At 37.1% G+C, this 27,285-nt stretch overlaps 1 protein-coding gene across 2 annotated transcripts in view; it reads left to right on the top strand.

Moving 5' to 3' along the window:
* Positions 1–27,285, top strand: part of RAB3GAP1 (RAB3 GTPase activating protein catalytic subunit 1) — a 120,381-nt gene that overhangs the window by 55,436 nt on the left and 37,660 nt on the right. For both annotated transcript variants that reach the window (XM_030800922.1, XM_030800921.1), the window contains exons 6-13: positions 6,983–7,102; positions 9,053–9,218; positions 15,245–15,344; positions 18,590–18,671; positions 20,935–21,003; positions 21,640–21,713; positions 24,708–24,800; positions 25,266–25,435. In XM_030800922.1, coding sequence (XP_030656782.1) covers positions 6,983–7,102; positions 9,053–9,218; positions 15,245–15,344; positions 18,590–18,671; positions 20,935–21,003; positions 21,640–21,713; positions 24,708–24,800; positions 25,266–25,435 — 874 coding nt within the window. The remainder of the gene's footprint in view (positions 1–6,982; positions 7,103–9,052; positions 9,219–15,244; positions 15,345–18,589; positions 18,672–20,934; positions 21,004–21,639; positions 21,714–24,707; positions 24,801–25,265; positions 25,436–27,285) is intronic.

Here is a 27,285-nt window from a genome sequence, read left to right as displayed (position 1 = left end):
AGGCGGAGGCTGCAGTAAGCTGAGATACTGCCACGGCACTCCAGCCTGGGCAACAGAGCAAAACTCCATCTCAAAACAAACAAAAAACAAACAAAAACAAATGGAAACTCCAGAGTTGAAAAGTATAATTGAAATGAACTTTCTTCACATGGGCTCAAAAGCAGATCTGAAATGACAGAAGAAAGAGTTGGGGGATTTGAAAGATTAACAGAAATTGTCCAGTCCAAAGCACAGAGAAAAAAGTTTGGAGAAAAAAGAACAGAACTTCTGAGATCTGTGGGTCAGTGTCAAGTGTTCCAAAGCATGCATGTAATGGGACTCCCAGGTGAAGAGAAAAAGTGGTAGAAAAACAAATTTGAAGAAATAATGGCTGAGAATTTTCCAAATTTGATTAAAAACACTCAGAACCAGAAGTCTTAGTGAATCTTAAGTAGGATAAACACAAAAGAGAACCACCCCTAGACATAGTATGGGCAACCTGCTGAATCCCTTAGATGGAAAGAAAATCTTATAGGCAGCAAAAGAAAAATGACTTCTCATGTACAAGGGAACAATACCCTTGGCTGACTTCTCATCAGAAACAGTGGAGGCCAGAGGGCAGTGCAATGACACAAAGTTCTGAAAGGGAGAAAAAAAAAAAAAAAAACACTGTTGACCAAGAATTCCATATCCAGTGAAACTATATTTCAAAAATAAAGATGAAATAATGACATTCTCATGTAAACAAAGATTGACAGAATTCATCCTTGCCTTACAAGTAATACTAAAAGAGGGTAACTTGAATCCATAGAAAGGAATGAAGAGCATTGGAAATACTCTAGTAAATACAATAAATTTATTCTCATAATTTAAAAAAAAGCATAAGATTGCTTAAGCAATAATGACAGCACTGTATTGTTGGGTTTATAACATATATGTAATATGTAATATATATGACAATACTGCACAAAGGAAGAGGGGGAAGGAATGGAGTTACACTGTATAAAATTGGTAGATTTTACGAGAATAACCTGAATAGATTATAAATTAAAGATGTGTATTATAATATCTAAAAAATTACTAAAAATAGATTCAAAAAGTGAATTGTTCTTTGAACACCTCCAATTACCCAGGTATTTTTGTAAGTGGTAGGTATTTAACTTTTTTATACCTTTTTTTTTAGAGAGGTCCTTAATCGATGTCTTTGTAAGGTAATATATGTGAGAGTTGTAGAATTCAAAGTAAGTGGTATGGCTGGGCGCAGTGGCTCACGCCTGTAATCCCAGCACTTTGGGAGGCCGAGGTGGGCGGATCACGTGGTCGGGAGATCGAAACCATCCTGGCTAACATGGTGAAACCCTGTCTCTACTAAAAATACAAAAAAATTAGCCGGGTGTGGTGGCACATGCCTGTATTCCCAGCTACTGGGGAGGCTGAGACAGGAGAATTACTTGAACCCGGGAGGCAGAGGTTGCAGTGAGCCAACATCGTGCCATTGCACTCCAGCCTGGGCAACAAGAGTGAAACTCCATCTCAAAAAAAAAAAAAAAAACCACAAAGTAAGTGGTATGGTTTTATGATTTGCCTATTTGAGAGTAACAACAAATATATCAAATATTGGTTAACTTTTTGTTGTTGTTACTTTTGATCTTTATTGGTGCAGGAAAGAAAAATGCATCTTGAAAATGAATGGTTGATTGTCCTACCTTTCTCATTTGGTGGATGGGATGCTAAAACACATTTATATTTAAATATGGTATTTTGTATACATATGCAATCTATTATTCAGATGAAACAGTTCTTTTATTAAGAAGTGCAATCGTGACATTTTAATTTGTGTTGATACATTTGATCTCCTAATAAATTTAAGTTACTGGGCTAGAAATTGTAGGAAATATAATGATTTATTAATGAAACTCACCCTAGTAGGTATGTAGTGGTCTCTCACTGTTGTTTTAATTTCACTTCCCTGATTACATGTGATATGGAACATCTTTTCATACGCTTGTTTGCTATCTTTATGTCTTCTTGGGTGAGGTGTCTGGTTGAAGTCTTTGGGCCTTTTTTTTTTTTTTTTTAACTTGGATTATGTTCTTATTTTTTAGTTTTAAGAGTTCTCTGTAGATTCTAGATAACAGTCCTCGATCTGAAATGTCTTTTGCAAATATTTTCTCCCAGACTATGGTTTTCTCTTTCATTCTCTTGACGGTGTCTTTTGCAGAGCAAAAATTATTAATTTTAATGAAGTCTAGCATATCAGCTTGTTCTTTTCTGGATTGTGCTTTTAGTGTTGCGTCTAAAAGGTTATCAACAAACTCAAAGTTATCTAGATTTTATTCTGTGTTCTAGGAGTTTTATAACTTTGCATTTTATATTCAGGTCTGTAATCCATTTTAAGTTAGTTTTTGTGGAGAATGTAAAGCCTGTCTAGATTAATTTTTTTGTATGTGGATGTCCAGTTGTTCTAACACCATTTGTTGAAAAGACTATGTCCATTGTATTGCCTCTTTTCCTTTTCAGAGATTAGTTGACCATATTTGTCTGGGTCTATTTCTAGGCTCTCTATTCTGTTCCATTGATCTCTATTTGTTCTTTTGCCATTACCACACTGTATTGATTTCTGTAGCTTTATAGTAGTGCTTGAAGTTTGATAGTATTAGTTCTCCAACTTTCTTCTTCTTCAGTATTTTATTGGCTACTTTGAGTGTTTTTTTGCTTCTGCTTGTAAATTTTAAAATCAGTCTGTGGATATCATAACTTGCTGAGATTTTGATTGAGATTGCATTGAATCTGTAGATGAAGTTGGAAAGAACTAATATCTTGATAATATTATCTTCCTATCCATGAATATAGAATATCTCTTTATTGTGTGTGTGTGGTGGTATTGGTGGTGGTAACCATAATTATTTTGCCACACCTCTATTGAAGAATATTTAGGTTGTTTCTAGATTTTTACAATTAAATTAAAATATTATAGTGAAAATCACTGTACATACACCTTTTTGCATTTGTATGAATGGTTTTGTAGCAGAGATATAAAGAAATATGTAATTCGTTTGAGATTTGTCCATTTTAAATATTGATATATTCTTCCTTTTGCTCTCTAAAATGTTTTTTTTTTTTTTTTTTTAAATTTTTTTATTAAGAGACAGGGCCTTGCTCTGTCACCAGGCTGGAGTGCAGTGGCGTGATCTCGGCTCACTGCAAGTTCCACCTCCTGGGTTCATGCCATTCTCCTGCCTCAGCCTCCCGAGTAGCTGGGACTACAGAGGCCCACCACCACGCCCGGCTAATTTTTTTGTATTTTCAGTAGAGACGGGATTTCACCATGTTAGCCAGGATGGTCTTGATCTCCTGACCTCGTGATCTGCCTGCCTCGGCCTCCCAAAGTGCTGGGATTACAGGTGTGAGCCACTGCTCCCGGCCTTTGTATATTTTCTTTTGAGTGACATCCATCCAAGTCCTTTGCCCATTTTAAAATCTGGTTGGTTGTTTTTTGTTGTTGTTGTTGATTTTTGCTTATTTTTTTTTAAAGCTCCCACTTAATGTTTACTTTTGATGAAGACATAGTCTCAGGATTCAAGTAGACCTATTGGGGAAAAAGTAGTGACTTACATTGACTTTTTATTTTATTTATTTATTTATTTTTTTTTTTTTGAGACGGAGTCTCACTCTGTCGCCCAGGCTGGAGTGCAGTGGCGCAATCTTGGCTCACTGCAAGCTCCGCCTCCTGGGTTCACGCCATTCTCCTGCCTCAGCCTTTCCGAGTAGCTGGGACTACAGGCACCCGCCACCACGCCCGGCTAATTTTTTGTATTTTTAGTAGAGACGAGGTTTCACTGTGGTCTTGATCTCCTGACCTCATGATCCGCCTGCCTCGGCCTCCCAAAGTGCTGGGATTACAAGCGTGAGCCACCGCGCCCGGCTGACATTTTAAAGATCATAAAGAAGAGAGTACATTTATCAAGAGTGATGGGGTGATATTTGAGGTAAATCTTTTTTTTTTTTTTTTTGAGATGAGGTTTTGCTCTGCTTCCCAGGATGGAGTGCAGTGGTGTGATGATGGTTCACTACAGCCTTGACCTCCTGGCCTCAAGCAGTTCTCCCACCTCAGCCTCCCAGGCTGCTGGGACTACAGGTGCTCTCCACCATGCCCAGCTAATTTTTACAAATTTTTGTAGAGAGTGGGTCTTGCTATGTTGCCTAGGCTGGTCTTGAACTCCTAAGCTCAAGTGATCCTCCTGCATTGGCCTCCCAAGATACTTGCATTACAAGTGTGAGCCACCACACCTGGCAAGGTAAATCTTTAAAGAATTTGTCAGGATTTGTGTATTTAGTAATGGCAGTAGAATGGATGAGGGGGAGACATTTTATCAATAGATAGAGGAAAGAAAGGCTTAGAGGATAGAAGGTAGATTGCAGATAAATGGCAATTTGGCTTGTTATTCATGGCTTGTATACAGTGGCATTGTGTGTGTGTACAGTAAGAAGGTTGGCAACAGCTATCAGTGTTAAAATGCAAATGTTCTTTTATCCAGCAACCACTAGAAATTTATTATAGAGATATATATGTAGAAAGACAGGTGCAGTATTGTTGCAGCAGCATAAAACTGGAAATAAAGTACTGATCAATAGGGGATTGTCCTTTTGAAAAGAAGCTTTACAAAGTGTATACAAATAGTGTAATTGTATTTGAGGGTAGGGTGGTTATGCAGATAAGTGGAACATTTCTGGAAGAATAACCAAGAAACTGTTGGCAGTGATTTTATACAAGCACAGAGGATGGAACGGGGATGTTCACTTGTTTTGTTTTGTTTTCTTTCTTCCAGGGACATTTGAAAAAAAGAAAACTGTATTTTTCAAAGATTTTTAGAGGTTAATTTTTAAAGCTCTAGATTATTCTTCATTATTTTATGCTGCCTCTACATAACTGATTTTGATTTCAGGGCTAGGAGGGTGGAGGTAGGGTGAGGAAATGAAATAAGTTTTTGTCATCTAAATAATAAACATTATGAATTAAACTTAAATCATTACTCCTGTTTGGGGGATTTCTTGAGGAGGATGTTTATAAAAATAAGCATTAATAATTCTTTATATACCAGAGATAATAAATTAGGCAAATGAGTAATATCTCTAAGTTATTTTCTTTATTCAAAAAATATTAAATATAAATACATTAAAGAGTGAATAGGAGAGGAATTTTCAGTAGACAAGATGATCAGTTTGATTGTATATTTTCATAAAAGTTTGGCAGCACATTTGTGACTTTAAAGGATATGGCAACTGAATGAGAAGTTTAATTAATGTAGATGTCATAGCAAGATTAAGCTGTTTTATGATAATTTTTTAACCCCTTTTTAATGTGTTATTGAGTAAAAGAACATAAGAATTCCTTAATTAGGATACTTAGTAAACTGTTCTTACATTTAGAAAGGACATATACATCATTGCTGATAATTTTCCTGCAGTTTAGGGAATCTGTCAAACTTTCTTCATCTGCAGACTTAGTGGTATCAGTTCATTAAAGCAAAGTTTCAATACTTGCTTCTTTTATCTTGTAAACTTAACTTTAAAGGCAAAACTATTGTTTAATGGTCCTTGCGATTTCAGCAAATTGTTTCTTTTTTTTCCTTTCAAGTATCAGATTTCTTTATTCTTAAAATGTGCACATTATAGTTTACTTAAATACAAAATGTTCACTTTCCTTGTAGGTAAGAAATTTCACTGACATTTCCATGTCAATTAGCTTCTTATTAATAATCCTTCCATTAAAAATAAACATTTAAATTACTGAATTATTATATTCATTAGTCTCAATACCTCTTAAAATACTTAAAACTTTAGAAAATAGACTGTAAACCTTGCCTAAAGGAGGCATCCAGCTCTGGGCAGGCCACATGGAGTGTGTTAGAGCATGGCCATACGCATGGCCATACGACCCCTGGGGCCACTTCCACGATGGCTCAGCCCCACCACTGACCCTCTGCTGAAAACCCTGCCCCTCAGCAGGACACAAGCTTGTCCCCCAAATAGTGGTGACCTCAAACTGCAATATGATGATGAAACCTGCAGCCGATACTGCCCTCCACAAGGGTTTCTGGAAAGGCCGAAGCTGGAGACGGTAAACCCCAACACCATCCCAGGTCACCCCAGCTAAAGACATTCTACACCAGCCAGAAGGCTAAAGTTTAGTTAAGGGTTCAAAGGCAAATACACTGAAACCCATGTGTAAACCTGCTTGGTTTTCAAGCTGAAAGAGAAACACTTTGGTGTCTTCAGAAATCAGGCCTGCACTGGATGAAGCAATGAAGGCAAGGTCACGGCTGCTAAAGCACAGAGAGGTTAAAAAGTGTGAAACCAGAAGAAACTCTTGAGTGAGAGGTGTGAAGCACCAGGCCGAGGCATCAGACACCTGTCCCACCACACACCTCTCCTACCGGACACTTCTCCCCCCGCTGCAGGGCTCTTGGCAGCGTTCTCAGCCCAGCCATTCTGTGACAGTTGTTTTAAGGAATCAGCTGTTGACCCTTTTTCTCAAGCGGCAACAATAACATCAATATTACAGTGGTCTTATGAATACATCCATGTGATCAACTTCTTAGTAAACACATGGGTATACAACATAAAGTAGGCAAAGCGGAAAAAGTATTTACAACGGTCAAAGTCTCTCTCACTCACACACACACACACACACACACACACACACACACACACACACACAGATGGGCACGCAAATATATCTGAGCCTATTTTAGCCAAATCAAATTTAGATTTCAGCAAATTGTTTCTAATTTGTAAAGAATAGAGGGGAACTAGTAGGTGGATGATGGAAGTGCTTCTTAAAATTGAAGTCTTGTAGGTTCGGTTACCATTAAAAGAAACACTTTTAGTTTAAACCTGACTTGTTAAATTTTCTGTAGGGAAATTTTTTTGCGTTTTTCAAGTAATGGATTTTTGTGTTCTGAGGTTTCCCCTGTTTAATGCAGTTAATTCTTTTTTTAAGGTATGGGCTACGTGAGTTCGTGGTGATTGCCCCTGCTGCACACAGTGACGCTGTTCTCAGCGAATCTAAGTGCAACCTTCTTCTGAGTTCTGTTTCTATTGCTTTGGGAAACACTGGCTGGTGAGTGGACATTTTTTAAAACCTAGACAAAAAAACTGTTTTTAACAATAATTTACAAAGGCAAACAGTTATTAAATGTTAGCTTTTTTATTGTAATTAGGAACTTAGTGCATATGTATTGTTAAACTAAATTTGGCTTGAGGTTACCTCTGTACCTGCTCCCTATATAAAGAACTGCTACCTAACTTACTCCGTGTACAAACTGAAAGCTTAATTTAGGAGTATACTTTTGGGACAATTAACTCAGTCCCAGACAATCACAGCAGCTGAGGTTCAGTCAATCACAAGGCAACTGATCAGAGCATGCACAAATAAAGCAAACTCGGAGCTGTAACCAATCAAGCTGTTTCTGTACCTTACTTCCATTTTCTGTCTATAAATGCTGCCTGCCCACCTTACAGAGCTGATCTGTCTGAACCTCCACTAGTTCTGAAGACTATGTGATTCTCCACTCATTTTTGCTCAAATAAATTTTTTTTTTTTTTTTGAGATGTAGTCTTGCTCTGTTGCCCAGGCTGGAGTGCAGTGGCACAGTCTGGGCTCACTGCAGCCTCCACCTCCTGAGTTCAAGCGACTCTCCTGCCTCAGCCTCCCGAGTATCTGGGAGTACAGGTGTGCACCACCTTTGGCTAATTTTTATTTTTATTTTTATTTTTTAAATTTTCAGTAGAGATGGGGTTTCACTATGTTGGCCAGGCTGGTCTTGAACTCCTGACCTCAGATGATCCACCTGCCTGGGCCTTCCAGAGTGGTAGGATTATAGGTGTAAGCGACTGTGCCCAGCCTTAAATAAACTCCATTAAGTTTAATTAGTTGAAAATTTTTCTTTTAACAATATATCTGCATGTTTTTATACTGGAATTTGGTATATAAGGACAAAACTAATAAAACCTAAATGGAGGCCATTTCTAAAGGTAATCTTCCTGAAACAATTCAATGTATATTTGGAATAACTTTTTTAAAAGTTAATTTTCAGTACCTTTAGGCCCTATTCTTAAATGGAAGTATTTAAGAAAATGAATTTTGTTTAATCACTATTCTGCTATTTTGAGTTGTATTTCATTTGTATATCGAATAGACTATGATACTCTAAATCTACTGGGGAAGAATTAATTTATTTTAGTGGATGTACTCCATGGTATATCCTAAGGGAATAATTTTGCTAGAATATTTACTAATGTAGGATTATTAACTTGGGGATGTATTTGTACAATCCTTTCTTGTTATTTAAGGTAGTTATGTGCTATAAAGTTGCCACAAACACTGAATAATCAATTCCTCACCTATTTCTCCTAGGAGAAATACAGACTTGGGTTCCTTCGAGCCTCTGGTCACATTTTTTGGCAACCAGTTAATACATAACCTTCTTTTATGTGTGTTTCTGTTTAAAGATAGCTTATTTAATATACATTGTTGAGTCATTAACATTGAACTTGTAGCCAAAAGCAGTGTAACTTGTGCATGAACGATGCTTCTGGGAAAATACGTGTGTTAACACGTATTTTCTCTGTAAGGCACATCACAACCTTCTTGTGCTTAGGAGCCCTACTTTATCTTTAAATGATGTGAAAAATATTTCACCACAGTATTGGCTTAATATATATTGTTTAATACCTGTAAATTGGTTTTATTGTTACTTTGGAAAGACTAATATGAAATAATCACTTTTATTCAAGGCAGTTTTCATTCTGATGTTTTCTGACATTTAGCTGATAAAACAATTTTCAGACTAATCAAAGTACTTCTAGATGATAGTTTCTTCAGTTTAGTAGCATAAGGAGAAAAAGGAACTAAGAATGTCTTTGTTATAAACACAAACCTGCGTTTTTGTTGTGTTTCCAGTTTAGTGCTTTCAAATTCTTGAGATTAAAATAATTTGGAAAAAATTTGAGGTTCAGGTTTAATGTTTAATGAGCTTGTATTCTATTCCTGTTTAATCATGTCCTGCAGTCAGGTGCCACTCTTTGTGCAAATTCACCACAAATGGCGAAGAATGTATGTAGGAGAATGTCAAGGTCCTGGTGTACGAACTGACTTCGAAATGGTTCATCTTAGAAAAGTGCCAAATCAGTACACTCACTTATCAGGTCTGCTGGATATCTTCAAATCAAAGATTGTGAGTTGGGATTGATATTGTCAGTCTTACCTGACATCCAGATAAAAGTAGAGATTTGATCATTGTATTCAGCATATAGAAACATTTCTCTATAATATTGATAATGTAATTGCTTAGAAGAAGGCTATAAGTGACTGCATAAATTACTTTGTAATTTCTAAGAAACAAAATATCCAATTGTATTTTTAGTGTACTAATGCTAAAGCAACGACTGATTTGTCTGTTTGTTTGTTCAGTCTGTTAGCATTTATTGACTGTGTTATCTCTTCTACTCCTTGTCCTCTATTGGTAATATTGTCAGTCTCCCAAGCTTAATGGGGCTCGGGTAACTGCTTGTTTGAGCATTTGAAACATTTGACTATGAGCTCCTTAAGGTCTAAACCCTTTGGGTTCTGAATTGCATTTTTTCCCCCAAATCTTTATTTGATTTAATTTTCAAGGTTAATCTGGCTTATATCCTAGGCCTGAGAGCAGCAGGGCTAAATGGAACATGCTAAATATATTCTTATATTCCATAACAACACTGTCTGTAGCTATGGAGGACTTGGCTGTGCTGCTCTATGGGGGTTGGGGGAATGGGGCTGATTAGGGCTTAAGTTGAGGAGCTGTTTGTGAATACCTCTAGAAAATAGAGAAAGCTAGATAACCAAGTAGTGGAGGGTATCATCTACTTAGAGAAATATTACTCTTAGGTTATTAGGATGCTGATTTAAATTTGGAGTATGTTAAGTGCTAAACATGACACTATCTCACTATCTCACAGTTGATTAATAAACCGACATCATGTGTCGTGTGATGGCTATTAGTCACATTTTGCCACTTAAGTGAGATAGTGGCAGCTTTAGCACTTAAATATATAAGTATATTGATTAGGATATTGATTATATGTATATTATAATGAAGTATATTGATTATAAATAAATATATTAATTATGATATATATACATATGTGGCATTCCTGCCAAAATGTTTAACATACTATAAATCAAAACATGAGGAAGCAATCACATATTTCCAAAGTGAGCTGTGTTTTGCAACAGTAACTGGTCAGTATCATGATAGGCAAAATAAAGGCTGGAAGCAATTTAGATATAAGGAGAAAATGGAACCTGACAGCTAAATGCAACACATGATTCTTGACTGGATCCTTTTTCAAAACAAAATAGCCAGTAAGGACATTATTGGGACAATTGGGATGATTTTAGTATGGACTGTATATTAGAAAATAGTATCAATGTTAAATTTATTGAGTTTGATAATTGTATTATAGTTGTATAGAATAATGTCCTTGTTCTTAGGAATTACATGCTAAAGTATTTAAGGGTGATTTGTTATGATGCCTACCTTTTTCAGAAGGTTCAGCCAAAAAAATATCATATGCATAATATATATATATGTATGTGTGGCAAAGTGTTAATAATTATGAACTCCGTGAAAGTCATATGGGTGTTCAATATACTAGTTTTCCAATCTTTCTGAAGGTTTGAGAATTTTCAAAAGAAAAAGAATTATAAGAAAAAATTGCTGAAATTTCTTTTTAAATAGATAACATTTGTTAGAAAGGTATTTAGGATTAGAATTTAATCATAAAAATATGTTTTTAGTGTTGAGGACCTAAATAGTGTACTGGTAGCATTATTACTAACTAGATAAATCCCTTTGATATTAAAAAAAAAAAAAAAAGTAATGCATTTACGAGGTTAGGAAATTAGAGTAAAAGCTTCCTTTTACCTCTCTGCCTGTCTCCTCAAAATGACAACTGTTAGCAGTGGCTTGTGATTATCTCCATTAGAAAAATTACAGATGCTTCGATTTTAGAGAATTCCATGTATATATGTAATTTTCTTTTCAAAAACCGCTGGGCTCTGAAGTGCTGTAGGTACTGCTTAATTCCACATATAGTTTGGGAAATTTTTGAAAAAGGCAAGTATGTATTAGTATCTTCTCCATTAGTTTTCCTTTGCTCTCACCAGAAGTCTTCATTATATTTAAAATTTTTAGATCAAGTTTCTGGTCACATGGAAATATCAATACTTTATTTCTTCTTTTTCTTCTTCTTCTTCTTCTTCTCTTTATTTTGAGACAGGGTCTCACTCTATCACCCAGGCTGCAGTGTAGGGCATGATTACAGCTCACTGCAGCCTCGATCTCCTGGGGTCACTGAATCCTCCCACCTTGGTCTCCTGAATATTTGGGACTGTAGGTGTGCATCACCACACACAGCTAATCTTTGTATTTTTTGTAGAGACCAGCCTGTTGCTCAGGCTGGTCTTAAACTCCTAGGCTCAAGCAATCCGCCTGCCCAGCCTCCCAAAATGCCAAGATAACAGGCTTGAGCCACCGTGCTGGGCCTTAGTCCTTCTTCTTAAGAAATCATTTACATTGTTGGTGGGACTGTAAACTAGTTCAACCATTGTAGAAGTCGGTGTGGTGATTCCTCAGGGATCTAGAACTAGAAATACCATTCAACCCAGCCATCCCATTACTGGATATATACCCAAAGGATTATAAATCATGCTGCTATAAAGACACATGCACACGTATGTTTATTGTGGCACTATTCACAATAGCAAAGACTTGGAACCAACCCAAATGTCCAACAATGATAGACTGGATTAAGAAAATGTGGCGCATATACACCATGGAATACTATGCAGCCATAAAAAATGATGAGTTCATGTCCTTTATAGGGACATGGATGAAGCTGGAAACCATCATTCTCAGCAAACTATCACAAGGACAAAAAACCAAACACTGCACGTTCTCACTCATAGGTGGGAATTGAACAATGAGAACACATGGACACAGGAAGGGGAACATCACACTCCAGGGTCTGTTGTGGGGTGGAGGGGAGGGATAGCATTAGGAGATATACCTAATGCTAAATGATGAGTTAATGGGTGCAGCACACCAACGTGGCACATGTATACATATGTAACAAACCTGCAAGTTGTGCACATGTATCCTAAAACTTTATAATAATAATAAAAAAAGGAAAAAAAAAGAAAATGTGGCACATAGACACCATGGAATACTATGCAGCCATAAAAAAGAATGAGTTCATGTCCTTTGCAGGGACATAGATGAAGCTGGAAACCATCATTCTCAGCAAACTAACACAGGAAAAGAAAACCAAACACCGCATGTTCTCACTCATAAGTGGGAGTTGAACAGTGAGAACACATGGACACAAGGGAGGGGAACATCACACACCAGGGGCTGTCGGGGGTTCGGGGGCTAGGGGAGGGATAGCATTGGGAGAAATACCTAATGTAGATGACGGGTTGATGGGTGCAGCAAACCACCATGGCACGTGTATACCTATGTAACAAACCTACACGTTCTGCACATGTATCACAGAACTTAAAGTATAATTTTAAAAAAATTTTAAAAAGTCATTAATGAATATGATCTTCAGATATTTTATGTCACATCTCTTTTGAAGCTAGGGACTACATTGATCTGTGGAACCCAACTTAGATCTTGGCTATTTATTAGCAGTAGTTTAAAAAAAAAGTTTTTAATCAGTTTATCTCATCATCTGACAAAGCTAAAACTTACTTTTCTGTTAAGAAACATCTCTCAAAATTGATTTGAGAGAATTGAACTTAAGAGCTGGTTTAGGTTCTTAAGTTTAATCCTCTTCTGCCATAATCCTCTAAATTGAAAACTCTGATAGCTTCATCTTTCTTTTTCAGCTTAGACATTCTTAGTTCTTGAGATGTTCTTTACATTTTATGGTATTATATTATGACTGTTGATTTGGATATTTGTCTCTTTTAGAACTACTTTTATGTTTTGGGAAATTTAGTTTGTAGGCACATTTTGAATGAGTTTCATTTTGAATTTTTAATGTTCACTCCCATCCATCCTCTCTAGTGATTCTGTAGTTTTATGGTTACTCCCTACCTGCAGAATATTTCAGAATTAGGTCTGAAATAGTGTTTGGAGTCTCTTGCTCTGTAGTAATGTAGGGGATTTTGATAACTGGTCTTAGAATCGGGTTGTTTGCTCACCACATGCAGGTGAGGGTTTTTTCCCCTCACACAATAACCTCCAGTCCCATACCTTCCAAGAAAGCCATTGTGCCAAGCAGGAGTGACATGTCCCAGTGTCTGGCTTAAGCAGAGAGTCTTGCAATGCCCTCACTCTGGACTGAGCCCTTTTGGTTTCATCCTAGGTTGTCAGTGCCGCCTTCCACACCTCAAGGCATGTGCCTTGAACCCCACTTATCCTCCAGGGTCCACAAAGATATTTCCATCATTTTTCATCTAATCCATCCTCCCTCCCTCCCTCCCTGCCTCCCTTCCTTCCTTCCTTCCTTCCTTATTTTTTTTGAGACAGGGCTTCACTCTGTCACCCAGGATGGAGTGCAGTGGCACAATCTCGGCTCACTGCAACCTCTGCCTCCTGGGATCAAGCGATTCTCTTGCCTCAGCCTCCCAAGTAGCTGAGATTACAGGCACGCACCACTACCGCCCGGCTAATTTTTGTATTTTTAGTAGAAATGGGGTTTCACCATGTTGGCCAGGCTGGTCTTGAACTCCTGATTTCACATGATCCACCCACCTTGGCCTCCCAAAGTGCTGGGATTACAGGCGTGAGCCACTGCACCTGGCCATAATTACTTCTTTTCTGGGTATCTGTTTTTGTATTTATCTCTGTGACTGGATCAGAGGTTATGTGTCAAAGTGGCCTTGTTATGGCTTCTAGAACATTTGCTCCTTATTATAGGTGAATGCTCATTTGATATCTGGACATGACTAAAAAGTTGATATACTGACCAGCCAAAATCTCACCTTGCTGTTGGGCACAGGAGCCCAAAACTGAATTACGTTTTTTGGGAGCAGCTATTTACCATTGTGACTTCAAATTGAGTTTGTGTTCTTAAAGCAACTAGTGACATTTATAGATGCTGCTGCTGAGCTAAATGTAAAGGTCATGTATTCCTTTGCTACTCAAAGTATAGTCTCCTGAATAGCAGCATCTGGAAACTGGTTAGATATGCAGAAGAGTATTGAATCTGCATTTCACAAGTTCCCTAGGTGATTCCTATGCATATTTAAGTCCTATTTTATATTAGTTTAGATTAAGCATTATGAAGGGAAGCTGAGGTCATAGGATGTTTAAATGATAGTATTAAGTTTTATGATTTTTAGTGAATTGACAGATAAATCTAAGTTTTCTTTTGTTAGCTGATTCGTTAATCTATTTTGTGTGAGTGATCATTCATTTCTCTTTGTCTGAAATTTTGGTTAAATATTCAAGGCTGGCTTTAATTTGAATTTATTTTCACTTAAAAGATATCCTCTCCCCAAACCAAGTCTTATGCTTTATAATACTTTTACTTATTTGAAAAATGAATCACCTTTTTTTCACATTTAATATGTCTAAAGTGAATAGTAAGAAATGGTATTTTATGATTAAAATAGTAAAAGATACTTTAAAGAGCATTTTGCTTAATAGAATGTAATATCTCTTTTTCTAATAGCAGTTTAAACAGCTTTATTTTAAAGCTGTCGCCTTGTTTTTGAAACTTTTTTTTTAGCTACATCAAATGAAAACATTTGTGGAAGCAGTATGCAGAAATTATGGAAATCCTTCTGTACACACAAATATGTGGACAAAAATACAGTGATTCTTTGGAAAGTTTACTTTTCCATTTTTTAAAATTCAGTCTCACAGTTGCCAGTACTGTTCCTTACTATGGGATCTTTCCTCTTGTTCATCCCTGATCCACCTCTTGAGCTTTTGGACTGTGAGAAGGATTTTCTGTGAAAAGGATTTCCTAACTTTTGCATCTTTGGCTCTAATGACTTCGGTGACTTATTTTTCCTTTGGAATGGCTAGAATATCATGTTTTTAATAACTAGAATGTGCACACTATTGTTTAACACTGGAATCTGAAAATCCAGGTTTCATAAAGGTAGTATTAATCCATTCCATAAGTTTGAAATTTTGATGTTGAATTAATATGAACAGGGTATCAGCATTTACACGGTATTGTCTTTGCATGTATTTCCTAGGGATGTCCTTTAACTCCATTGCCTCCAGTTAGTATTGCTATTCGATTTACCTATGTACTTCAAGATTGGCAGCAGTATTTTTGGCCTCAGCAACCTCCAGGTGAGATCATTCAGAATTATATTTAACTTACTGAATATAAATGGAAAAGAAGATGCATTCAGAAATTAAAATTACTTAAGAGTTTCAAGTGTTTTACATTAGAAATATTTGTGATTCATTTTAAATGTAATATTGTTGCTTTCATTGCCCTTATTTTTTTTCTCTTAAAGAAAAAGTGTAGGTTCTCTAGAGATAGTATTACTCTATATTTGACAATCTGTCTTTGAAAGCCTTATTTATAAGGCACCGCTTGCTGTGGCACATCATGTGCCATAAATTATTATGTAGCGAATGATTAACATGTCTGTTTTTACACTATTAGAAGAGCTGTTCTCAGCTCACCCTTATAAACTGAGAACACTCATGCAAAAAGCTTTGAAGAGAGTAGTGTTTCAAGAAAGGGGGCTAAATAAGGAAAGCAGAGAAGAAAAATATATGTAGGGGAAAAATAATAATTAACTTGTATGTTACAGAAATATAATCAAAATCAGTTTGCCTGCTTGCCCTTGATAAACAGATTCATTCAACAATTATTAATTATTAACCTGAGACTAGGCGGTGCTAAGACAGCAATATGAACAACACATTACCTAAGTTCTAGAAAAGCTCAGTTTCATGGACATAGATCCTAATTAATATTTTGATTCCTGGGTGTTTCTTTCACATGTTTGATTATATTAAAGCACATCTAATAAGGAATATAATACAAACTTATAAAATATAAGCATTTTACTAGCCTGAAAACATTTTTTAATCTACCTCTCCTAAAGAGAAATAAAATAAACTAATATTCTTTACTGTTTATTTTTATTCCAAGTAGTTGGCTATTTATAGGATTGAAAATAATTGGTAGGCATGAGATGATATAAAAATTAATATAATACAGGCCGGGCACGGTGACTCACACCTGTAATCCTAGCCCTTTGGGAGGCCAAGGCAGGCAGATCACCTGAGGTCAGGAGTTCCAGACCAACCTGGCCAACATGGTGAAACCTTGTCTCTACTAAAAATACAAAAATGACCCAGGTGCAGTGGCAGGAGCCTGTAATCCCAGCTACTCTGGAGGCTGAGGCAAGAGAATCCCTTGAACCTGGGAGGCGGAGGTTGCAGTGAGCCGACATTGTGCCACTGTACTCCAGCCTGGGTGACAGAGTGAGACCCTGTCTCAAAAAAGAAAAAAGAATAATGTAATATATCCTTAGCTTTTGGCAGTTATATGTACTAGTACTGTTTTGTTTTATATACCACAAAATAATTTGCAACTCTAATGTACACTAAAAGGACCATATCTAGAGTACAACAGAGAAATAAAAGCTAAGCTTTAGATTTATATCAGGAGAAACACTCAAATGTTTGTATTGGTAATTTTAGTTCCCAGATAACAGTACTCACTGGACAATTTATAGTCTACGTCTGGTTAGAAGTTTCCATTCTTATCTTCCTTTTTTTTCTTCCAAGGCTACTCTCTTATAAAGCAGTTTTAAAGATTTCCTAAGGTGGTATGGTCTGCTCATGATCTGTGAAGAAGCCCAAGAGTTAGAACCTTAGCATTATAAGATTGCAAATAAGGTCTTTGTTAATCTTCTATTGTCAAGTTTTTAAAATGGAGATTAAAAATATTAACTTTCTCCCTCAGTAGATTGAAAGCCATATGAATTCTTAACATTTTCCTTTATAAGGGGGAAGGGACTGAACATATAATATGGATGAGACACTGTGCTTTTCATATTTTATATCCCATTTTGTATAATTTTCACTTACCTATGAGATAATTATATTATTATCTTTTGTTTTGTTTTGTTTTGTTTTTTTGAGATAGAGTCTTGCTCTGTCACCCAGGCTGGGGTGCAGTGGCATGATCTCGGCTCATTGCAACCTCTGCCTCCTGGGTTCAAGCAATTCTCCTGCCTCAGCCTCAGCCTCCTGAGTCTCTGGGACTGCAAGTATGCGCCACCACGCCTGGCTAATTTTTGTATTTTTTAGTAGATATGGAGTTTCACCATGTTGGCCAGGCTGGTCTCGAACTCCTGACCTCAGGTGATCCACCCTCCCCAGCTTCCCAAAGTGCTGGAATTACAGGTTTGAGCCTCCGTGCCCGGCCCAAGACAAGTATTATTATCTTTCTTAGAGATGTAAGTTTCTTAAAGAACCCATGTAACTGGCTTAAAGTCATATGGTCACCAAGTGATAAAGTTTGCATACAAACACTAGTCAAACTCCAAGTCCGATGTGCTTTTTATTCCATGAGTTGCTTCTCCCTTTTTAATTCAGCTAAAACTTTTGTACAGTTATATTTTAGTAATAATTTTTAATTTACTAATTATAAAAATGTGCTTGTAATTTTGAAGCTTTTACAAACTCACTTGTAACAATGCTAGTCATTGTGATCTTTCTTATTATAAGCATTCTTTAGTTGGAAAAAGGGAATTGACTTGAGAAAATTTACTGAATCAAGTAATTGATTCATATTTGATGACTAATTTTAATCATTTACTTAGGATGTAGATAAATATCAGATGTGATTTTAGCAAATATGGGAAGTTTTCTTAACTCAGTAGGCTTTAATTTCAGGAAATCTTAGTGTAGTGTGAATAATTAAATATCACAGTTTGTATTATTTCAAAGAGAAAAAAATCCTTTTGATGCCTTTTAGAAATGCTTATTACTTCCTCAGGAGAGATAGAACTAAGGGAATGATTTACCCTCTAAGTTCTCTTCCAGTCTAGTATGCCATTCATAATGGAAAGGAGGTTCTTTTCTGATCTTTATATATTTCCATTTACTGTCAACCAAAATATAATGTTATTAATGATGACAAATGTACTAATTTCCTATTCAGAAATTACTGATAGCAAAACTGATTAATGTAGTTGGTGATTTTTAAATACTTGGATACTCTTTTTGGGTTATACTAATTACATTCTTTTAAAATGCAAAGAAATTTACAGAAATAATATTCTCTTGAGTAATATTTAAGGAATATTTCAGAAGGGCAAAATTTAGAATACATGGCCTGAATGAAATACTAGATAAATGGGAAATAAGTGTGCCCTTTTACTATAACGTTCTCTGGGGAAGTCAAATATTTGTTAGACTACATATGCTGTAACTTGCTCTAACTTGCTAACTTGCTATATGTGTTCTCTTGTAGACACTTTTAAAGCTTTAATATTCCAAAGGGCTTAACTAGATTAGATTCTTCTTTATTTTTTCCCAAATAATGGAAAAATATTTCTTTTGTTTAGACATAGACGCCCTTGTAGGAGGAGAAGTTGGAGGCTTGGAGTTTGGCAAGTTACCATTTGGTGCCTGCGAAGATCCTATTAGGTGAGAATTTCAACCTGTCATTTGAATTGTGGGAATATTTTACTTTGAATTTATATTAATATTGATTTCACTGTGCTTTATGATGCTATAGCCTGCTGGGATGAATGTAGTACTGGAAATAAAGAAAGACGTACGCCTGGGCCGGGCACAGGCTCATGCCTATAATCCTAGCACTTTGGGAGGCTGCGGTGGGCAGCTCCTGAGGTCAGGCATTCGAGAGCAGCCTGACCAATGTGGCGAAACCCCATCTCTACTAAAGAATGTAAAAATTAACTGGGTGTGGTTGTGCACACCTGTAATCCCAGCTACTCAACAGGTTAAAGCACAAGAATCACTTGAAGCCGGCAGGCAGAGGTTGCAGTGAGCTAAGATCACTGATGCCAGTGCACTCCAATCTGGGCAACAGAGCAAGACCCCATTTCAAAAAAAGAAAGAAAGACCTACACTTGCTTTCTTTATTTTATAATTTTACATGAAAACTTTCTGAGATTTAATATTCATCTATAATTCAGCAAACTGTGTCCTTTGCCAAATCTGGCCATTAGCCTATTTTTGTTTGGCCAGTGAAGTCAGGATGATGTTTACATTTTTAAAGGTTATGAAAGAAAAAAAATAAAATAGAGACTGTACATGGTTCACAAAGCCTAAAATATTTACTGTCTGGCTCTTTATAGAAAATGTTTGCCAACTCCTGATCGATAACATTTTTCAAACAAGATATAATTTACCTGCCATAAAATTCACTATTTAAACGTATACAATGCAATGGTTTTTAACATTTATAGAGCTATGCAACCATCATAATCATCTAATTCCAGAACATTTTCATAACCTTAAAAAGAAATTCTTCACCTCTTAGCCATCATTTCCCCCTAGTCTTCTCAGCCCTCCGGCTCTAGGCAAACACTGATATACTTTCTGTCTCTTTGGATTTACCTATTCTGGACATTTCGTATAAATGGAATCATATAACATGTGGCTTTCTTTGTGTCTGACTTCTTTTAATTAGCATGTTTACAAGGTTTGTCCATGTTGTGGCATGAATCAGTACAGTAGTCCCCCCCTTATCCACAGCTGGTATGTTGCAAGATTCCCAGTGGATGACTGAAACCATGGATAGTACCACACACTAAATATACTGTTTTTTCCTACGCATACATATAAGTAGTAAAATTTAATTTATAAATTTGGCACAGTAAGATTTCCAGGTGATGTAGTAATACAGAATAAATAAATAAATATATATAAATGAGGCATAGTAAGAGATTGACAATAATAACTAATAATAACATAGAACAGCTATAACAGTATACCTTAAAGGCCGGGCGCGGTGGCTCACGCCTGTAATCCCAGCACTTTGGGAGGCCGAGGCGGGCGGATCACGAGGTCAGGAGATCGAGACCATCCTGGCTAACACGGTGAAACCCCGTCTCTACTAAAAATACAAAAAAATTAGCCGGGCGTGTTGGCGGGCACCGTAGTCCCAGCTACTGGGGAGGCTGAGGCAGGAGAATGGCGTGAACCCGGGAGGCGGAGCTTGCAGTGAGCCGAGATCGCGCCACTGCACTCTAGCCTGGGGGACAGAGCAAGACTCCGTCTCAAAAAAAAAAAAAAAAAAAAATATACCTTAATGAAATTTACATGAATGTGATCTTTCTCTCTCAATATATCTCATTGTACTATGCACACTTTTCTTGTGATCGCTCTGATCACCAAGACAGTTACTAAGTGACTAACAGGGCAGGTAGCATAGACAGTGTAGATACACTAGACAAAGGGATGATTCACCTAATGGGGTGGGATGGCACAAGATTTCATCATGCTACTCAGAACAACATGCAATTTTAAATTTATGGATTTTTTTTTCTGGAATTTTTCACTTAATATTTTCAGACTGCAGTTGATTTAGGGTAACTGAAGCTGCAGAAAGTGAAGCTGTGGATAAGGGGGAACTAATGTACTTCTGTGCTTTTTATGGCTGTAAATATACCATTGTATGGATATGCCACATTTTGTTTTACCATTCATTAGTTGGTGGGTTATTTATGCTTTTTGGCTAGTATGTATAATGAGTTGAATGTTTACAAAACATTAACTTCATAAGGATGTGCTACCATTTGCTAAATAAGTTGTTTCCAGTATATTGTATTATAAATAATGCCACTGTAACATACTTTTATTTCCTTGGTATAGTTTTCTAGAAGTATTAAATATAATTGCTGAGTCAGTATTAAAGCTTTTGGGTGTATTTTATGTTTTTTAGTGAACTCCATTTAGCTACTACATGGCCTCATCTGACAGAAGGGATCGTTGTGGATAATGATGTTTATTCGTAAGTATGTTAAGAGTAGTAGTACATTGAGATTAAAAAACTTCAGTACAATAACTCTCAAATTGCTAGTAATTTTTATATGCATTTTTTATTATTTTGTTTTGATTTTAGTGTTCCCTTTTGTGTTTTATTGTCTAAGGACTTTGATTTCTTATGATGTTATTTATTTATTTATTTTTTTTTTTTTGAGACGGAGTCTTGCTCTGTCGCCCAGGCTGGAGTGCAGTGGCACAGTCTCGGCTCACTGCAAGCTCCGCCTCCCGGGTTCACGCCATTCTCCTGCCTCAGCCTCTCCGAGTAGCTGGGACTACAGGCGCCCACCACCACGCCTGGCTAATTTTTTGTATGTTTAGTAGAGTCGGGGTTTCACTGTGGTCTCGATCTCCTGACCTCGTGATCCACCCGCCTTGGCCTCCCAAAGTGCTGGGATTACAAGCGTGAGCCACTGTGCCCAGCATGATGTTATTTTTTAAAAACTTATCCAAATGGCTCTATGTATCTGGATAAGAGTAAGTTTAAGAGAGGCTAAATGGATTGCTTGTCCTTCTATGTTTTCATTAGACTGCATTTTAATAAGTTCATGAATCTTGCAGATTGTCATAATTAGGATTTTACGTTTATTGGTTTACATTTTAGTGATTTGGATCCTATTCAAGCTCCACATTGGTCTGTTAGAGTTCGAAAAGCTGAGAATCCTCAGTGTTTGCTAGGTAAGGTATATTATGCTCCTTTCCTGAAATATCGCTGATCTGCCTAACTTCCAAATCAGAAACACTGCATACATTCTTTATACTTTGTCACCTCTTCAGTTAACACCATGTAGGAAAAAAATCATTGCCAATAGCAGTGAATCCTTTTTTGAATAGTGCCAGCAAATTCTCCATTATTTTCTCATTATCTCAGCTTTATTTTTCTGATGCTTTTATGTATTTTTTATTTTTTTATTTTTTATTTTTTGAGACGGAGTCTCACTCTCAGGCTGGAGTGCAGTGGTGCGTCTCGGCTCACTGCAACCTCTGCCTCCCGGGTTCAAGTGATTCTCCTCCCTCAGCCTCCCGAGTAGCTGGGACTACAGACGTGTGCCACCATGCCTGGCTAATTTCTTGTATTTTTAGTAGAGACAGGGTTTCACCATGTTAACCAGGATGGTCTTGATCTCCTGACCTCATGATCCGCCTGCCTCGGCCTCCCAAAGTGCTGAGATTACAGGCATGAGGCACCACGCGGCCTTAAGATGCTTTTTCTTTTTTTTTTTTCCTGGATGCTTTTATATTATTCCCTTTCCTTCCTCCTGTGGCATAGTCTGCATCTTCTATTTCTGTTATTGAAGTCCTTTTTGCCTTTTGTTGTCCCTCTAGACCTGTGTTATCTGAAGAGCACTGTTTTGTTTGTTTGTTTGGAGAGGGAGTCTCACCCTGTTGCCCAGGCTGGAGTGCAGTGGCGCCAGCTCAGATCACTGTAAGCTCCGCCTCCCGGGTTCACGCCGTTCTCCTGCTTCAGCCTCCGGAGTAGCTGGCACTACAGGTGTCCGCCACCACACCTGCTAATTTTTTGTGTTTTTAGTAGAGATGGGGTTTCACCATGTTAGCCAGGAGAGTCTCGATCTCCTGACCTCATGATCCGCCCTCCTCGGCCTCCCAAGGTGCTGGAATTACAGGTGTGGGCCACCACGCCCGACCTGAAGAGCACTGTTTTTGACGGTGCGCTTTAGAGCTCTTCTGTCCCATCTGCAGCCTATTTTCTGATACGGGAAAAGAAATGTGAATAATCTTACACACCTCACAAGGTTATTTGAGGGATCAAGTGAAATAACATAAATGGAAGTACTTTGAAAAATATTAATTGCTATTCAGATAATATTATTGTGTCTTATGTCTGGGATTCGTCCCCTTCTCTTTTTTTAGGTGTATGTCTTTCATGAAGTCTTTTGAACCCATCCCCTCAATGTGCCTTGTCATCGTTTTCCTCCTTATATTTAGTACACATGAAAATATTTTCTCTTTTTCTTTATGTTCATCCATGCTACCTTAACTCCCTATCACTTGATATATTACCATTTAACTGATGGAGTTACCAAATATTTATTATAACAGTAGTGATGCATTTCTCTAAAGCATTGTTTTCTTGGGCTCTTTATCATTCATATGCTATTTGTCAAATGCTGATTAGTAGCTGCCATTTGTGCTAACTATATAATAGTGAATACAAAGATGTATAAGGTGTAAGTCCACCACTGGCGAATTTGTCTAGGGTTTTAGGGCAACAGTATAGGGGTCAATGTCAAGAGTTTTACAGTTGGACAGACCTCAGTTCAAATCCTAGATTGACCAGGTTGGTCAAGTTTCTTAATATTTTTAAGCCCCAGAGTCCTCATAAATAAAACAGAGATAACACTAGTACACTACTACTTACTTCATAGGGTTATTGGGAGGATCAAATGAGATTATGTACCTGTTTGTGTGTGTACATATCACATTTAACAGTGCCTTTTTTATAGTAAATGAACAGTAAATGGTTTCTGTTGTTTAATCGTTGAATTACTCATATTATGTTTACGTACTAAGTTGCTTCTTGGTAACATTATTATTCCTCGTCTTGTGACTCTATGATAATTGCTGAGGACCTTAGAATTGAAAGTATTCTCATTTTAGTTTTACGTTCCATGATCTTACCCTACCTCTTTTAATATTTTGTATGACTAGATTATAGACTTTTCCTACCTTTCTGAAGAAGCCTCAAAAAAGTTATGGGTTAATTCAGAATTAGTTGGTGAATTATAAAATTTAGATGTACTTGATGTATCTTAGTACTGATAGTACTTGTTAAGCATTCATTTATTTGTGTAAACATTGTAGCTCTTTAGAAGATTCAAATCGCTTTACCTCTGTTTATAATAATGACAGACAGCTGGGTGCAATGGCTCATGCCTATAATCCCAGCACTTTGAGAGGCCGAGGCAGGTGGATTGCCTGAGCCCAGGAATTTGAGTCCAGCCTTGGCAACATGGCAAAACCTCGTCTCTACAAAAATACAAAAATTAGCTGGGCATGGTGATGCACACCTGTAGTCCCAGCCTACCCAGGAGGCTGAGGTGGGAGGATCACCTGAGCCTGGGAGGTCAAGGCTGCAGTGAGCCATGATCGTGCCACTGCACTCCAGCTTGGGCAACAGAGTAAGACCCTGTCTCAAAAATAATAATAGTAATAATGACGGAAAGAATACCATTAATATGTAGCAGAAACTGAAATATTTTTATCCTACATGATTTCCTAATCCTCTAGAAACATGTCTTTAGCATTTCTTCTTAATTTTATTAATGGATTTAGATTCTAGTAGTGTAGCAGTTGGGGAAAGATTACTACATACATAAAGTTCTTGTTACTTATATAACTTAATGACAAATGGATACTGTGTCTCATTGAGGCATATAGTAAGTACTGTTAGGTACAGTTATTTTTTTTCTTTCCTTCTAGAAGGAATTCTAAGGAAAAGCTTTTTAAATATCCTGGGACATGGAGAGAAAGAAAAGAACAAGGCTACCTTTGATATAGGATTAATTTTTGTCTTTTTCAATGGAAAAACTGAATGGTTTTACTTTCTATCATATCTTAGTTAATAGCTTTTGTGGAAAGACGTACTTTAATTTATAGGACTGATTTTTTTTTTTTCAGTTAAGTGTCAAAAATAACTTCTTTCCTACATAGGGGATTTTGTCACTGAATTTTTTAAAATTTGCCGTCGAAAGGAGTCAACTGATGAGATTCTTGGACGATCTGCATTTGAGGAAGAAGGCAAAGGTAACCTACATTTTTTTTTTTTAACATTACTTTCAAATGTCTTACTCTTTTTCCTTGGCACATTTTTTCAGCAACTTTTCATCTGTTTTCTCATTTTGAATTAAGTTGGATAATCAAGCTTTGGTGGACTGGACAGCTACAGTTCCTTTCCAGGCTGTACCCAGTGCTTGTTAAGACATTAAAGGCATTTAATAAGTTCTTCTCACCAAAAATGTAAAATATTTTGAAAAGCAGAGTTTTAGAGGTTAAATTTTGAAGTCTCCTGGGGAGAAATAATTTGTGTGACACCGTTGTCACTCATGCTTGCACATAAAGCTGAACATGTATATTAATATTTTATAATTCCAAGACCATGTAACACTAGTAAAAATGAGTAAAATATTCTATACAATCATCAATTTGTTCATCACTTTCACCTGCTGAGGTTGGCAATATAATTTATATTTATTTCTGTTCTTTTTATAGAAACTGCTGATATAACTCATGCTTTGTCAAAATTGACAGAGCCGGCATCAGTTCCAATTCATAAATTATCAGTTTCAAATATGGTACACACTGCAAAGAAGAAAATCCGAAAACACAGAGGTGTAGAGGAGTCACCGCTAAATAATGATGTCCTCAATACTATTCTCCTGGTAACTAAATGTTCTGTCTTTATAGGTCTGTATGCAGAATCATTTATTCATTATATAGTCAGTTCCTTCTATGTGGTAGGCAGTGACCTTGGAATATACAATGAGTAAAACAGTTACCACATTCAGAAAATTCCTACTAGTTTAGTGGTGAGAAGGAAAGTAAATAGTAGTTACGATACCATGTTGCATGTGAGAAATCTGGCAAGGGGCCTGTGAGAGCACAGCAGAGGTGCATTTGTCTCTGTCTGGGCAGTGGGAATCAGGGAAGGCTTCATGAAGAGGGACATTTGAGCTGAATCTTGATGAAAAGAAGGCTTTAGAAGCAGAGGAACAGCAGAGGTTCGAGAGCATGTTAAACGGTTGATATTTTGTAGGGTGCTTCCCAGACCGTGACCAGGGTTGAGGCTGGAGAAGTAGCAGGTAACCTGCCATGCCGAAGCACTGGCTTTTATCTTGCAGTTTAAGTAGAAGATCAACATGATTAGAATTTTTTTTTTTTTTTTTTTTGAGACGAAGTCTAGCTCTGTTGCCCAGACTGGAGTGCAGTGGCGCATCTTGGCTCACTGCAACCTCCACCTCCTGGGTTCAAGCAATTCTCCTGCCTCAGCCTCCCTACTAGCTGGGACTACAGTCACGTGCCACCACGCCTGGCTAATTTTTTTGTATTTTTTTTTTTAGTAGAGATGGGGTTTCACCGTATTTGCCAGGATGGTCTCGATCTCCTGACCTCGTAATCCGCCTGCCTCAGCCTCCCAAACTGCTGGGATTACAGGCGTGAGCCACTGCGCGTGGCCCCAGAATTATATTTTTGAAGGATTGCTTTGAAAACAGTTGAGTGAAAGCTTTTAGTGAGGACGAGAGGGAGATGAATAGAGGGCTAAGGTGGCTCCTAGGTATAGCAGAGTGGAATGGCCCCAGCCTGGGGGCCATCCACACCGTGGTTTAATGTCTGCATGACTTACTGCATGACTTTGAATAAGTCACTTCAGTTTCCTCATCTATAAAATATGGCTAACAAAACCTTGCGAGATTGTTGTGAGGATTAAAGGATCTTCTGTGACATTGCCTGGTATATATGGGCCTTTGATAAATGATAGCTATTCTTACTGTAATTGTGGTTAAAATCATACTCCTGGAAATTAAGACAATCTTGGGAAAAACCTTCAAGAAAAGTGTTGAAAAGAAAACTGGACTTGGGAACTTACTGTTAATCTTATCCCCTGCCATTTATCTGAACAAAACTCCTAGCCAACTTTTTAGCTTGTACATCCTAAGATGCAGGCAGTGATACTTAGCTCAAACAGTTGTGTGAGAATAGGATAATGCTGGTAATTGTGCCTTATGACACTTGGCACATAGTAGTTAATCTAATTTTTAAAAGTCTGTTGGACGTGTTCTATAATATGTGGCAAAGTATACATAGAAAGAGGGATTACTAATCAGCAGTACCACAAAACAATTGAGAGGAACAGTGATAAAAGGACTGTAAATAAATGTCTATAGAGAGCCTCCTTCTTAAGACTGTATTGTTAAAGAATGTTATTCAAATCAGGTAGCTCAGTTGTCATGTACACTGGATTTTTTTTTTGACTACTCGTACACGTACATATAAACAGAAACCACATGGAAAAGGTACATTGGTTATTACAGGTTTAGACTGCTTCCTACTTTCCATGGGTATCATAAAATAAAGTTGTGGGTCTTGAATATCATCTCTTAATAGTCTATATATGAAAGCCTGTGGATGATGTAACTCTTCAGATCCTCATGAGTACATGGGTGTTTTTAAATTGTCTTTTGTGGTTTTGTTTTTTAAATAGTAGTAACACTAAAAAAATGTAATGGCCTTG

Source organism: Nomascus leucogenys, chromosome 20 (assembly GCF_006542625.1).
Source record: "Nomascus leucogenys isolate Asia chromosome 20, Asia_NLE_v1, whole genome shotgun sequence".
NCBI lineage: Eukaryota > Metazoa > Chordata > Mammalia > Primates > Hylobatidae > Nomascus > Nomascus leucogenys.
The sequence above is the reverse complement of the archived record's forward strand: the minus strand, read 5'-3'. Positions and strand labels throughout refer to the sequence as shown.